Raw genomic sequence first — 16,999 nt, forward strand, 5'->3', positions numbered from 1 at the left:
CTGCAGTTTAAGAAATGCTGTTGTTAAAAAAAATGCATGGCATTATAAAGGTTGTCTGCTTTTTATAAAGCCTATACTGCACAGTTGTTTAGAAAGCTTATATTTATACCAGTTGATCTTCTTTTTACAAGCACTATAAAATGACATGGATATTACTCAAACCTATTTATTTTTTATAGGCTATGGCCAAGCACATAATTATTGAAGAACCATTGATAAACATGTAAAACCGGTGTGCTTTAGCAACATCCAGCTTCCTTCTGGTGCCTTGTAATATCCAAAAACTGCAACAATAAGTCTGTTGTGTGACCAAAGGCTCAGTTAAATGGCATCGTTCACTAATCATACACTTTTGGGGTCTAGTATGCCTGCCAGAATATTTTACTTTCCAGTTTTCAGAATTGGACAACCAGCAACATCAAGCTTCCCTGTTCAAAACTGGAATGGTTGAAACTCTAGGCACTATATCTTTCTATCACACATTGTTTTTCCTGTGTCATGTCAATCCATGGAAGCTGAAAATCAAATAATCCTATAGAAAGAACAAGAGTATACTTATACTGTATAACAGATCTAAACAATCTATAATGTGAATGGTTTTCAAGAAGACTTTTACAGTTTGTGATTATATACCTCATACTCATGCAGCAATGGAATGTACGATTCAATTTCTACAAGTGCTTGCAGATGGGGTTCCAATGATCTGGTCCTATTATAATAAGATTATTATTTGAATTACAATTGCTGGAAGCAAGGATGCTGGTAAATTAAGAACAAAGCGTTATGAATATACTATTTGAATGCTTTATTATAATGAAAGAAAAGATCCATTAAGGTGGTATATATAAGTGGAATAGATTTGTATACTGTGCAGATGTCGGAGGCATGGGATTTAACACTCCGACATACATGGGAGGGTGTGAATATCCAATTGTCCTTAATTTATTGTGGTGTGAATGCAATAGCTTTCAGCATTTATAATATCTTACACAGGAAAATGAGACTTGAGTCCTGCAAGATGTTTAGGGAAGCAATAGAGGAGTGGAATGTTTAAATTAGTGCAGGGGTGTCCAAAAGGTAGATCGGGATCTACCAGTAGAGCTTTAGTTGTCAAGACACTATCCACAAACAGCTTGACTAAATTACCCTTCCGTTTCATTCTTTACATTAAGATATTTATTCTGTTAAGGCTACGTAAGAAATTGTTGTTTTTTAAATATAGTAATATAAATTCTCATAAATCAATATAATATTTGTTATATTTTCCATGGAACAGAATGCTCACAGTGATTATTATGGATGTAGATCATAATGGGATAACATCATTAAAAGTAGACCCCGCATTACAAAAGTATGGGCACTCCAGCATTAGTGGCACAACTGTACAAAAGGCAGTAACAGATCCAGGTCATGCCATTCAAAGAAAGCCATTGACAATGTTCTTTTTCCCCAGGAAAGATTATAAACATAAACTAGTGTTTGGCCTTGGCAGGCTAAGTCTATAAAAACTCCCATAAACACAAAATTGAAAAAGAAACCCCCACCAAACGAAATTTATTAAAAAATTCGGACGACCTTTAGAAAAATGATTTGATTTTCAAAAGTCCACCAAACGACTTCAAATTGATTGTAGGAGACCCCCAAAGGCTAAAACACCAAGGCTAAGTCAAATAGTCTAATTTGATTTCTTAAAAGGACAGTAATTTCGAAATTCGAATATCGAATTTTTTTTAAACTCAAATCGAATTTGGACTATTCCCTAGTCGAATTACAGCAACATTTTGAATATAAAGTATGACATGCACCGGTAGTTACTAGCTACCTAGCAAGGTTAAAGAGATGACAGAGCAGTTTTTTGGGGATGTATTTATATAATTTTATATAACAGCATGCAACTGACAATGAGATTCAAACGTGTTTTTTTTAGGGTTAATTTAAGTGTATTTAAACAGAAGTTATTTACTTGCTGCTTTGCATGAAACCATCAATACAATATTGCATCCATTTGTGCATTTGGACATAATGTTACTCAGCCCACTTTTACACATCGGTGAAGAAGAATTAGTTTATAGAATGTAAAGGGAAACCTGTACCTAATGAGTGACCAAAGACAATCATTACTTTACCTTGCACTTTAAAGGAGAAGTAAAGGCTTCATGGTGCCAAATGTTAGCCACCCCCAAGTGATTGTATTGACTTACCTGAAACCCCAGGCCGGTGCTCCTATCAGCAGAAAATTGCACAGGCCCGGGGTTGCACCAGTGAGCACCACAAAGTGATCCTCTTCCGGCGTCTTCTTTTTTCAAATTTCCGGGGGCAAACGCATGCTCATTTGAACAAAATAGGCAACTTTTTAGTTAAAGTTCGGCTTCTTGTTCTACTGTGCATGCGCAGACGAGAGTGCTCATTGGTATAACCACGGAGCTGGTGCAGTTTTCTGCTGATAGGAGCACCAGCCCTGGGTTTCAGGTAAGTCACTACAATCAGTTAGGGTGCCTAACATTTGGTCCCAGTAGTTGGCACTTTAGGAGCAACAATACAGATGCTAAAGTCTACGGTAGCATGGTGTATCTGCTGTCTGTGTGATGTTTGGAAACAAATGGTAACCAGTATTTTTGCTTTGTTCAAAGGTGACACACAGGGGCAGATTTACTAAGCTCAAGTGAATGATTCGAATGGAAAAATATTTGAAGTAAAAATCATTCGAATATTCGACCATTCGATAATTCAAGTACTGTCTCTTTAAAAAATACTTCGACTTCATACTTTGCCACTTTAAACCTACCGAGGTGCAATGTTAGCCTATGGGGACCTTCCCCAGCACTTTTCTAAGTTTTTTTTTTTATCGAATAAAAATCCTTCGATCGATCGCTTAAAATCGGTCGAATCGTTCCATTCGAACGGTTTTATCGTTCGATCGAACGATTTTTATTCGATCGTTCGACCAAAGCTTTCTGCTAAAATCCTTCGAATTCGAAGGATTTTACTTCGAGGGTCAAATTGATAAATCTGCCCCACATTGTATAGAATGTCCTCCATACACAGTATGTCAAATGAGCATGATCACGGCTAGTTTGGTTTATGCTACTCTTACTTCCCTTAAAAAAGGAATGTCCCCATAAAATATGAATGGTTGATGATCATTCTACCCTATGCTGCAAGTAGCTTCAAATTTAATAAAAGTCAATATTTAGCTTACCTTTAAAGCTGACTAGGAGAAGACAAGACCTGTATTTTATACAAGCACCTATAAACCATTGAGAGAAATATTGATTTGAAACAAAATATGAAAAAGAAAAACATAAAAAATTCATTATTTCTTTTAAAAAGTGACATCTCAATATACAGAATTTATTAGCTTCAGATAGATGAATGAAACCTGTGGAGCTGGCAACAGTGATCAATTTACAGGCTTGTCCTTCCTTCTGGCTGGAAGGTGACAGAAATTCTCACAAAATTTTTAGACCTGTAGCTTTGCAATAAAGTGTTCTTCAGTAGATAAGCCATTTTTTTGTACTACTGTTGCTGTAATAATGTTTTTTTATCATGAAATAGGGAGCTTTTCCCCTTTGACATTTGATGTTTAACAGTGTGAGTCATAGCCTTAAGCTCTGTTAACTCTGACTCACCGTTCAGGCTGGTCCCTTTCAATGCTGACTGCCTTTCCAGCAGAATGTTTGACAGTTTCATCTGCTATGAAGTTAGATCAAATAAGATGATGTCGTTTTGGATTATCTCAGACCTTCTCACTGGTTTCGCAGCTTTTGCTATAGTGTGTACTATCTGTCTCTGTTAACAGTGGTAATGTATGTTTAATGTCCCTATAATAATAAATACTCTAAGTACCTGCAGGGTATTAGGTAAATGAAGCGATTACTCCCTACATGAAACAGAAAGCTAAAGCATATTAAAAGCAAGAAAAAGAATCCTGGTGCACAGCAAAGAATCACTATATATATTGGATATGTAACATCTAGGGCTACACAGTGTCAGGGGGCCCACAGGGATACCAGGAAAACTCCAGTGGGTCCTCATGCTGCTAAACATATGGCCTATTTCATGGTCATTCCTTATTTCTATAAGAACAAAGGGGCTAAATAGATGGAATAATAGATTATAGTATGTAAATAAAAGAGACTAGGTCTAGGAGAATAGAGGTTGAGTGAGGAGAAGAAGTAATAATAGACCAGAGTGGGCCCCTGGTCTCAGTTTTTTTGGTGGGCCCCTGGTCTAAGATTTTGGGAAATAAGATTGCAAGCAAATGAATTATTGTAACGTGCTGTGTAATATGTCATATACTTTATTAACAAAAACAACAGATAATATTGTTTCATTTATCCAAGTAGACCCAGTCGCTTATTCTAAAATATTACAGACAGTGCACTAATCATGGGAGAAGTGCAGTTCCTGCACCAATAGGCAATGATGGCAGGGAAAGGTGAAACGTGCAAGAAATATTGCAGCTTTGTCCCATTTGTCCCTTTGCCTCCATCCCCATGATCAGTAAAAATAGTAACATTCAAATCATTTGCATTAATGTCTCCTCCTGCTGTTTTCTTACAGAAACAATGTTAACAGGTATACAGTGCATCTTCATGTTTTATTGTTTCAGGGACAGAGCAAAATTCCTTAGAAGGTCCAAGCAGATCCAGCCAATCAGTTGCACCCAATGGTTTCAAACGTCATTTTCTGAGCCATAAACTGGACTGTGACAACCAACCACAAGATCCAGACAGACTGTTTCAGAGATGTTTCCTTGCTACTGTGACCACAATCAATGTACAAGGACCTTCATGAGCAGGATTCTCAGCCTAAAATGTAAGTATGAATAAATAAGCCATGGCATGTAAATTATAGAATGATGGTAATATTCTTGGGAGGAAATGCCATGTGGATGGAATTAATTGTTCCACAACTTGTAAAATATGTGCACTAAGGGATGTAGTTACTAGTGATGGGCAAATTTCTCCTATTTCACTTCGCCGAAAAATCGTGAAATCGGAAAATTCATGAAAAAATTGTGAAATTTAAGCGTTTTCACGGAAAAATATTGCAATTCGAAAGTTTTCACAAAAAAACGAGCAATTTGAACGGTTTCACAATAAAATTCGAGCAATTTGAACGTTTTCACTAAAAAAACGGCCAATTCGAATGTTTTCACTAAAAAAGAAATCGAGCAATGTGAACATTTTTCCAAAAAATTCGAGCAAATCAAACGTTTTTATGAAAAAAATCGAGAAAAGTTGGAATTTTCACCAGCAAATTTTCGTGGGAAATTCGCAAATTTATTCGCCGGCGGCGACATGCAGAAATTCACTGCAAATTCGTGCCAGCTGAATTTATTCACCCATCACTATTAGTTACACTTTCTCTGTGTTTTGTTGAGTTATTTGCCATATGTATTTATTATCACTTACTGAATATGACTACAACTTTTAAAAAAGCATAATTTCCAGTATTGTTATTATTATCATTCCCATTTTTTCCCCAAGTCTGGGTACTATTGTACATCATTAATGTGTTGGTGAGCACAGTTTAACTGCATGGACTCACTGGAGACTATTGAATGCACTAGTGATTGCTGGAAATCTGTTTTAACATAGCTGACTTCATAAAGGGATGTTTTATAGAGGCCATTTATTTCATAGTACTTATTACTTTGTGCTGTAGATGGAATATAATCATGTGCACTGCATGGTGCAGTGATGCCTCTGGGTAGCAATAAGCTGTAGCCATGGGTGGGTCAGTTTAATAAGATTAACACTGAGGCGCAGGTGAATGCATTGCACGCTATCTTAAATAACATCAGGTTCATTTATGCAGTAGAGTACAAGCATTCTGCCCAGTGTCACCTGATAAATATTCTCCACTATACCCTGGGATTTGTTAAGTTGTCTTACATATATTGCTGTGGGTTTCACAACATTCACAAGCACAACATAATCTTTAAAGCATGTCCCTTTGCATATGGACGCACATAGAAGGGCACCTAGGACAATGCTCCTGCTACTAAAAGAAGTAATTACTCCCTAGTATAAGTATGCAGAATAATTAGTTCAGTTCACATAATGGACTGTAGCTGACTACTGCATTTTACTGTTCAAACCTGGCCATCGACAGGCTGATTTAAGTTGCTGATCTACCACCTTCAGTAGTAGAGTTGGTAGTTTCTCTGCACTTGTATGTGCCCTTCCCAAGAGCCTCCCCAACAGATATCTGGCTGAAAATTGTCCAGATATATATGGGGCAGGAGTGAAAACCCCATCAGCTGATGCCCAGGGACCAAACAATTGGATCAGGTGGCCAAATTGGGCAAAGGTTCACTTGTTTGGCGTTCTTACAAAACTAGTGGATCCTAAAAATATCTTTGTGAAAAATTATCACAATAAATGGTATCTTATAAATGTATTCTGACAATGATTTTATTTTTAAAAACTTTTAAAAATCCATATTTTCCTAATTTTTTGTTATTCTAAAGGTCAAATTTTAAAAGTTTTTTTTTCCACTAATCATCCTCTCCCAAAACACAAAAATCCTTTATAAACAGGCCAATTTGTTCAGAGTTCCTTATCTTCCTTTAAACAAACAAACCTCTCCATTCTTTAAGCAGCATTCTTTGAGAAATGGGCACATACCGTAATTAGTTTAATCAGCCCATGCTCTGCAAGACCAGCAAGTGACAGTGACCAAAAACTTTGTTCAGCACAAGCTGAGCTATTGTCAAAAAAAGATGTCTACTGTCCATTCATGTGTCTGGCCAGTTTAAAAGGAAATTATGAAAGGAATGTACAGGTATGGGATCCATTGTCCAGAAACCCATTATCCAGAAATTACGGAATTACAAATTAGTAAAAGTCAGTCTCCCATAGACTTAATTTTATCCAAATAAATAAATAAATAAATAAGTAAGCTAAAATCGTGAATGGGAGTTTGGTTGAGCTTGGTTTAAAAAAAAAAAATGAGATAAATTTGAGTTTTAGTAAGTAACCCCCTTAATATTTACATGATTTTCTAGTAGACTTGAGGTATGAAGATCCAAATTATGAAAAGATCCATGATCCGGAAAACCCCAGGTCCCAAGCATTCTGGATAATGGGTCTCATACCTGTATCTTTACATACTGAGACAAAAGGACTCATTTACTGAACCCGGGGCGTGTGAGCAAGAGCGCACCCCGTAATGCTTATCTGGGAAACACTCACTCCCCCCAGTCTGCTGCTCTCTACAGCAATGTAACGTATACATCGGGCAATCCACAGGACCTGCAGCAAGTTGCACAATGCAAGACGCATCCTGCATAATGTAAGAAATGGCTTCCAACTGTTGCCTTTTTTGCCATTAGCACGCTGCATCCTACATTATTAAAAAGTTCTACAAAGGTTTTTGCTTTATAGTAATAGAATTAGGGATAGAATGCACAGAAAGAACTTTTTTTAGTTTTATTTTTTATGCTTTACTGATCAAATATGGAACAAATTATTTATTTTTGTTATTTAGTTTTAGCATTATAACAATGACTTAATGGAACAGAAAATAATGAAATATTTCCTACCCGGCACTTATTTTATTTTACCCAATGTGTGTGTGCTAGTGTTTTCTGATTAACTGCTTCTCTCTTTTTGGCTAAAAAGCTATATGAACGCTCTGCATAAAAGTCTCTGCAAATTATAATGCTTATGTACAGAAATATAATTTAGTGCAGTACACTGAACACAATAAAAGACTCAATTTTAGTGCATAGAATTGATCATTCTAATTGTTTGCACAATTATGCAGTCTGTAAGTATTATAGAAACAAGCAATTGAAGAGACCTTGACACTGAAAACACAGGCAACTGTCACTTAGCAAGTATATGAACATTACATGTAAATCAAGTATCAAACATCGCTTTCTAGCTTATAATGTATGCCTTTATTGTCTGTGAGGATTGTATCTTTATTTAAAAATAATATAGGAAAAATTCACAAAAAACATCACAAGCATAGTCCATATAAGATGGTTGTAGGGCTGTGATTGGCAGGCCTTTTAGTTTCAACCAATGAATTAGCTTGAAACTGCCTACAAATAGTGATGGGCGAATTTGTCCGGTTTTGCAAAATTCATTGAAGTCAATGGGCGTCAAAATTATTTTGACACATGTCAATTTCGCAGCCCGCAACAATTTTTAAACGCGCACCTATTTTGTCCAAATGCATTAAAGTCAATGGACGTCCGCATGTGCCAGATTTTTCGCAGACTAATTTTTGCAGCAGTTTCACAAATGTATTCGCCGGCAGAGAAACGTGGAAATTCACAGCATATTCGGTAGGTAGTAGGTAGTGATGGGCAAATTTATTTATCACTACCTAGAAATTAATATAATAAATAAATAGTAGTAATGATACTTTGTAATGATACACTACAGGGCCTATTTACTAACATCTGAATTTCTATTATTGAGAAAGTACAAGTGTAACTGACTTGCACACAATGAATCACACTTTGACTTCATTTTCATGATTTCAAGCAACAACTGCTTCAAAAATGATTCAGTTTCGACACGCTATGGTGCCAGCAACTGCAGGGTGTGTACAGTTTAACAAAAAAGTATGCTAATTCGCAACTGAACTGGTATTATGGGTAAAAAACATGGCAGCTTGCATGAGGTTTTGCACTTTACACTCTGCCCTTGTGTTAGTAAATGAGCCCTATCAAGAAGTGCTATATTCTGCCAAAGGAAATTCTGTGCCCTCCCTTAAATAGTCTATAATAATAAACCTGAAGTGTTCAAAATAAGTCCATTGTCTACAGTGCACGCAGGCACCCATGAAACTGTGCCATATGTGCCGATTATGTAGAACCCCAAAGGGTTGTGTGTTTGGGCAGAAATCTTAGGAAACATTTTTGATGAGAAAGAGAAAAAACAGTTTCTTGGTCCCCCTTTATATTATACACTCAGTGACTTGCTATTGTCTCTAATGCCTCTAATGTTATTCTCACTTTGTTTCTTTGTTTTCTTTGCAGGTCGTCATGGTTTAGATTTGAGTTTCTAAAAACACCTGCTTGGCTTCAGACTGCAACAGCTGGTGCCATGAACACAAATCCCTTTCCATTTCATCAATAAACATTTCTAATGGCTCTTGTAATCAGTGTCTTGGTTTCTTGTATTTGTGCTGGATTAACCTACTTGCTTTGTGTCCACAATAACATTAGGCGATTGAAAACAGTTTCTGGGGAGATAAAAATGAAATTGAGAATAATAATACTCTTTTGTGTCTGCAATAAGAGCATAATTAATGAAGTATACAGAAGCCTATGTTTTTGTAGCACTGACGCTTGAAGAAGTAATTACATTGATTTTCTATGAATATACTTATATAGCCTATATACCCCATCTTATTTAACTCTCATGGGTCCAAGGATGTAGAAAGATCAAAAACATTTGTCCTTTTGGTTTTATAAGCAGGAACAAATAAAAATATTAAAAGGACAAAGGCACAGAGAGAATAAAGATTCATTATTATTGAGACTCTAATTACAACATAATAAACACCACCACCAGAGCACACTATACTATTAGAGGCCGATTCACTAAGGGTCGAATTTCGAAGTTAAAAATACTTCGAAATTCGACCCTCGGATTGAAATCCTTCGACTTCGAATATCGAAGTCGAAGGATTTAGCGCTGATCCTGCGATCGATCGATCGAAGGATTTTCAGTTCGATCGAACGATTAAATCCTTCGAATCGAACGATTCGAAGGATTTTAATCCAACGATCGAAGGAAAATCCTTCGATCAAAAAATCACAGGCAAGCCTATGGGGACCTTCCCCATAGGCTAACATTGACTTCGGTAGCTTTTAGCTGCCGAAGTAGGGGGTCGAAGTTTTTTTTAAAGGGCAAGTACTTCGACTATCGAATGGTCGAATAGTCGAACGATTTTTCGTTCGATTCGTTCGATTTCGTTCGACTTCGAACGAATTTAACCAATTCGATGGTCGAAGTACCCAAAAAATACTTCGAAATTCGAAGTATTTTTCATTCGAATCCTTCACTCGAGCTGAGTGAATCGGCCCCTTAATGTATACTATGTGACGTAGTCACTAATCTCTTTTTTTCAAAAGAGCATAATAAATTCAAGAAAGAGGGAAAGTAATAGTACATTTTTATGGTGTCAGGTGTGAATATTCATTTCCTATGTTTGGTCTTGCTAGAACATATTATTCTGAATTGAAGTAAATGCAGTTCTTTGTGTGGATACATCAACAGCAATTATATATCCTTCAGTAAAGCAGTCAATGGCAGTACACTAAATTATTGCTTTTGTGTAATTTCAAATATTTTAGTCAAAGTGTTATCGTAAGGTTCCTGGACTGTACCGATTAACATAGCAGAAAAAAAATCCCTCGCCTATGCAGCATAATTATTGCTTTAAAACAAAATTGTATGTGGTTTTCCTGCCTAACAGTTCAGCTGCATTTAATTTATATGTTTTTGCTTTTTGTCTGTGAGCAAAATCCTGATCCTTTAGGCCAGAGGTGGCCAACCTTTTCTGATTGAAGGGACTTTTTTGGGAAATGTTTAAGCTTCCAAAATAATATTCAGCTTGTATCCAAAGAAACAGGTCTTATCAGAAAAGAATAAACTTGCATATTTCAGTGTTAGAGATGCTACAAGGGCATTCATAAGCACAGCTGTGTTTTACATTTAAATATAACAATTAGGAGTAAATATACATTGTTATATACTGTAAGTAAAACTCAACTTGCCCCCATTACAAAGAGCCCCTTCCTGATTGGTATGATCATTGTTCAGAATAGAAATCCTGTGTTGCAAAGTGCTGTAACCAAACTTATATATTCAAAATGAAAAAAAGGTGTGCAGGCTGATATTTTCCCCTCTGAATATAATGTAAATTCTAAGCCCTGTATGTGCACTAACCAAGTACCCAGTTGCCATACTCAACCAGACATAGCCTGTTAACGTGATCAAGTCGGCAGTCTATTGGCCTGTGTGTTTGCGCAAAACAATATCCTCAACTGATAAAGGTTCATATGATTGGGATAGGAGAAAAAATTCCACTGCCTGAGGACAACTTGATGGTACACCATGATTAACCCTTATACATAACCCCTGTACATAGCATCTGTTAATGGACCAACTCAGGAAAAAAAACTAACAACCTGTCCAGTGCATATTTCTGTTTATGGACATAATCCAATGCAATTGCCAAATATTGACACTATACTCTTAAAGGAAAACTATACCCCCAAAATGAATACTTAAGCAACAGATAGTTTATATCAAATTGAATGACATATTAAAGAATCTTACCAAACTGGAATATATATTTACATAAATATTGCCCTTTTACATCTCTTGCCTTGAACCACCATTTCGTGACTCTATCTGTGCTGCCTCAGAGATCACCTGACCAGAAATACTATAACACTAACTGTAACAGGAAGAAGTGAGGAAGCAAAAGGCAGAACTCTGTCTGTTAATTGGCTCATGTGACCTTACATGTGGTTTGTATGTGTGCACAGTGAATCTTACGATCTCAGGGGGCGGCCCTTATTTTTTAAAATGGCAATTTTCTATTTATGATTACCCAATGGCACATACTACTAAAAAAGTATATTATTATGATAATGGTTTATTTACATGAAGCAGGGTTTTACACATGAGCTGTTTTACTCAGTATCTTTTAATAGAGACCTACATTGTTTGGGGGATATAGTTTTCCTTTAAGATATTCTGCACAATTGAAAAAAGATATTGCAAAACTGCATGTAAAATGTATTCAAGCCATATTTGTGAATCATGACAAAAAAAAACAAAGCTATGGAAACAGGGGCATTAAGGGTATTGGTCACAGTGAAGCCTTACAAAATGGTTCATCCACATTTTCAGACCACCACTTTGCAGTCTCTTTTTGAATTTTATTTATGATCAAAAATTAATTTACAGTTTTTGAAGTACAAAGTTTACTGCTAGATTATTGAAAATGGTCAACAATATAAGAGCAAAAAAATATATACCTTTGTTTACAAAGTGTAGTGTCTGACGGAGAGCAGTAGTGATGTGCTGGCCAGCCCAAAACTCGCGGGACACGCAGGTCAGCAGGTTCATGCTGTCTTCCACACAACGTACATGGGCGGGTTCAGGCTGAATTTTACCTTGTGCCCACCCTGTCCATTTCCGCCTCCAGTCATGGCGTTTTATAAACTTACTCCTGTGTGCCCTTCCATGATATCAGAGCTGGGCAAGTAAGGTGGGCATGGGTCTATAAATACAGAAGTGCACCAGGTTAGGGTCGGGTGTGGTCAACTTTTTGTTGACCTGCACATTATTATGTGTTACCCCGCATGTGTGTAAAGTGATCCAAAATTCCTTAAGGAACTGATTAGGACTTTAAAATGGTTGACATAAAATTAGATACTTCAATCAAATTTGCTGCTTTTCTACTTTGAACTCACTCTTGTGATCCTAGGGCTGTATTTGATTAGTTTACAAATTCTAATTTCCCAACAGCAAAACATAATTCAATTAAACTTTTTTATTACTTTATGCTTAATTAAAAAGTAACTAATGCTGCCTGAAAAAAAAAGGAATTGTCTGCTTTTTAGTTAACATCCTAAATACTCTTGTTACAGATACATGTAGGAGTCTGAAAATTCTAAATGGCACATACTAACTTCTTTAATATCCTGTACTATGCACCGTGCATTATATATATATATATATATATATATATATATATATATATATATATATATATATATATATATATATATATTTGTGTGGAGACACATACTATAAAGGGCAAAGGGGTGAAAATGTAAGACAAATAAGATATGGACTAGATAGACTAGTTCAAAGAAAATGATATAGAGAGTATAAATTATATACAGTAGATGTCAGGCTGTTGGTACAGATTTAAGTGGCGAACACCGAACATGCATAGAACACAATAACATTATAACTGAAATATTGTCAATGGACAGACCCATCAAGTTCAAACTTTTTTGTGTAACCAAAATCTACCCAACTACTAGTTACAAAGGAAGGTGAAAAAAAAACATCAGAAGCGCTTACCTCAAAGGGTGAAAAAAAATAATTTCTGACCACAAGATAGCAATCAGACCAGTCCCTGCAGAGGTGTAAGACCTTATTTTAGAAAGCAGTCATTTATGTGACACCTTGTGGCAAATTCCAAAGAAAATAGCATGTACTGCAACCCCACTGTCCAGGTATGATTATTTCATCATAAAAAGCAATTTAGTTTGTTTGAAATGATCTATCCTACATAAAGGCATGCTGATAACTGCTTATAATGCCATTCTCCAACAGCGCTGAAATTGGGGAGAGATATGCAAGGATGCCATCCCTGCACTTTATTTCTGTGAAATAGCAACCCCTCCGTGGGATGCAAGAGTTTTGAATCCCAGAAATGTTTTATTGTAATAATGGAGCTTTTTTTTTGCTCTTTGCCAGTTCTGCATACAAATAAAATGGAATAGTTACAAAGCACAAGCTAAAAGATTATATAGAAGATACAAGGAGAGAAAAGATTGCTGAGAGAGACGTAGAGAACAGACCAAGAAGTGTTATACACATGAAGAAGGTGGAGGCTTCAGAGAGAGAAATAGAGAAGGAGAGAAGAAGAAAATAGGGAAAACAAAAAGAGAAAATTAAGGTAGAGAACGGTAGCAGATTGAAGAATGGTGAGATAATGATATATATTAAATAATGTAATTACAGAGAAAAAGGAAATAATTAAGAAACATTTGAATTATTTGTTTAAAATGGACTCTATGGGAAATGGCCTTCCCAAAATTAAGAGCTTTCTATGCAAGAGGTTTTCGTATAAGGGATTCTATACCTCTTTAGAAACAATTTATATTGTTTAAATGAAAGGTCTGTCCCCTATGACTTCTAGTTTTAAAATGTTTACTCTTTATTCCTATTAGATTCTTACTTCTGAGTTAAGTCAGATAGGGTGGTCTTTTAACTCTTTTACATTTCTACTTATGGGAATAAACTGAGATCAGTGATTAAATATTATTTTAAATGCCAACAATTTCTATTCTCTATTTTAAGCTGAAAACCTAACATCCCAGTCTATGCAGTGAACTACTGATCTTGTAGTGCTAAAATATGCTTTCCATTGCTGACCAAGTATATCAAAATTATGGTCACTATCATCCAGAGTTCTAGTATTTATATATTTGCTATATGCTCTGTCACTAGATCAAGTACAACATATTTTCTGGCTGGCTCCTCAACAATCTGTGGGAGTGGTGAGAGTTGTCTGAGTCATGCACAGGAGAAGTGATTCAAGTGCACGGATGTGACTCGTGGAGGCGGGGGGCTTATTTTGGTCCAGTGCCTCGGGTGAAACCAGACCATAATTACAGCACTACCATGACTTCTTTCTTGACATTGAGTTTTAAATGTTGATGGCTCATCAACATCAAAAGATCTTATTTCCATTAAGTTGGACATAGACATGCAGATTCTAGCCTCATAACAATCGTAAGGCAAACTTCCTGCCACTAACCATTCAGATTAAATACAGTATTAAAAGAACAAATCAGACAAAGTAGACCTGGATCTACCAGTAGACCTTTAGCTGGTGATCACTAGATCTCAAGACACTGTCAACAAACTGCTTGTCTAAATCACCCTCCTTTTCATGCTTTTTATTCAGATATTTATGCTGGTAGGGTAACATAATAAATAGGTGTTTGTTAAATATAGCAATATACATTTTCTCATAACTCCATATTTAAGTTATATTTTCCATGGAACAGAATGCTAACTGTGATATTATGGATGTAGATCATAATGAGACAACATCACTAAAAGTAGACCCCCCCATTAGTAAAGTATGGGCACTCCTGGACTAAATACTAGTGACAGTCACCCATTGATATCTTCGGTTAAGCAATACATGCAGAGATATTATTGTTAGCCAACAGAAATATTCTAACCTGTACGATCGACTAAATGCCAGATCGCAATGGTATAAAAAATGTCAGGACAATCCATACTTGGTCTGAAAATCGTATGGAACAATTTCCATGCGACTTTATCTTTGCGTCTTTGGCCAGCTTAAGCTACTAATTAATTGTCTTATATGAGAGTGGGAAGAAGTGGATCTTGTCATTCTGAAAATGTTTCACATCTAAAGAATTTAAATAATATGTAAATAAACCACATTTTGAAAATGCAGGCCAATGGTGGCGATCCAGGGATCGAAATCAACTTTATTTATATGAGATGGCCATGATAGAAGCCAATTGAGTGACAGTTGATGTGGATTATAAAAATGGCATGGTTCAATTGAATTTGACACAAACACAGTAGCTTATTTTTCCTAATTGAGTTTTATGTTCTCACATTTTTGAGATTTATCAATTTCAAAAAGCTAAAACATGGAGAGCTTTGATTGTCAATAAAATATGTATTTTCAAGAATCAAGTTATTTTGGAAATGAATGGAACTATGTGATTTTAGATGCCATTGAGTTTTTTAATACTTCAATTTTAAATACTTAAATTGTGTTTTTCCGTTTTTTTCTTAATACTTTGTGTAGTTTTTTTTAAATTTCTTATCATCGTTTATCAAAAATCAAGTGAGAAAACATGAATGTAAATACTTGTGCAACTATTTCCTGAAACCTCTAATAGTTGGGATCTACTGAATAAAAAAATCATGAAAAGTCACCAGAAAATACTGAGCAAGTAAAAGCTGGTACGTTTGTATATAACACAGCGTGAATTTTCTATAATAACTGATGGGTCACGGGTCCCCTTTAATAACCTATTTTGTCTCTCATGTCCTAATAAATGGGTTTGTATTTTGAACTACTTTTTTGGGAAAACTCACATCATTTTATTTGTGACCTTAGACTGGGGTGAACTGTGAGACTCTTCCCTTCTCCATTTATTTTCTAATTTGACTGTAGTATACTAGGTTAGTGCCTCTACTTGAATTTTTGTTATGGCATATTGCACCTGTCCCATTGTAACCTGTCCCATATTGCAACAGTCCCATTATCCTGTTTTTTTTCCCTAGCAGATGTTGTGTCACCAGAAGTAATTTTGATCTCCTCCTCTACCAAATATAGCACTGTATAATCTTCGGGGAATCTTAAGGGCCTATTTTAAAACATTGAAATTACTATTTTTTCACAAATTTTTTTCTCTAAAAATTTGTGTTTTTTATTTCTCTAAAAGTCTACAAATTCAAGATTTATGAAGTGTAAAAACCACAAAAAAACTCTAATACAAAACTGCAAAAACAGTCAAGGTCCTATCAAAGTCAATGGGAGGTGTGCTGATCCTAATAATCCTTTTCACAGTTTTCATATTCTTTAGCACATCATTCAGTGTTTTTTTCCCATTCATGCTTTTTAGAGGTTTTAGAGATTTTTTTTTATTTGTGGGTTCACAAAACCACTAATACATAATAGAATGTTGATAAATGGGCCTCCCCCTTATCCCAGAGCCCACCAATATATTTCTTTACTTTTTTTAAAACAAATTCTTTTTTTTTTTTCTATCCTGACAATTTTTTATTAGTTTTCAACAATACATCATTATATGGTATATAATGGTTCAAAACATTGCATACTCATTACATTAGCCAAAATAATATACACACAATTAAACAAACAAATAAACAGAAAATAAAAAAATAAATAAATAAAGGGTAGGGGTAGTGTAACCAGTATTTTATCTGCATGACTCTCAGGGTAATTACCATTCATATAATACATATAAACTGTAAATAAACTAGATATTGACCTTAGACATCCAAAGTTTTTGAGCTTCCAAAACTGTTTTTTCCCCCCTAAATTCCTCGGTACTGCTTCTTCATATCCTAAATTGTTGGTCACCTCTCTTTGTACTTGGGTAATACTAGGGACTTCTTGTTTTTTCCAATTTCTAGCAATCAAAAGTCTGCAAGCATTTAGTATTTGGAAAGTCAGAAATTCGATATTTTTATTT

The 16,999-nt window shown here is 35.5% G+C and overlaps 1 protein-coding gene and 1 long non-coding RNA gene across 3 annotated transcripts in view; one reads left to right on the top strand and one right to left on the bottom strand.

The window, feature by feature from the left end:
• The window catches only part of shisal2a.L (shisa like 2A L homeolog), a 53,439-nt gene extending 48,642 nt beyond the window's left edge, over positions 1-4,797 (top strand). The window contains exon 3 of the mRNA XM_018258439.2: positions 4,613-4,797. Coding sequence (XP_018113928.1) covers positions 4,613-4,797 — 185 coding nt within the window. The remainder of the gene's footprint in view (positions 1-4,612) is intronic.
• The window catches only part of LOC108714323, a 30,642-nt gene continuing 17,920 nt past the window's right edge, over positions 4,278-16,999 (bottom strand). The window contains exons 2-3 of one of the 2 annotated variants that reach the window (XR_001935350.2): positions 12,023-12,267; positions 4,278-4,811 (exon numbers count right to left, since the gene is read on the bottom strand). This is a non-coding gene — a long non-coding RNA (uncharacterized LOC108714323). The remainder of the gene's footprint in view (positions 4,812-12,022; positions 12,268-16,999) is intronic. The other variant, XR_005967014.1, reaches the window with a different exon arrangement.

This window comes from Xenopus laevis, chromosome 4L, assembly GCF_017654675.1.
Source record: "Xenopus laevis strain J_2021 chromosome 4L, Xenopus_laevis_v10.1, whole genome shotgun sequence".
NCBI lineage: Eukaryota > Metazoa > Chordata > Amphibia > Anura > Pipidae > Xenopus > Xenopus laevis.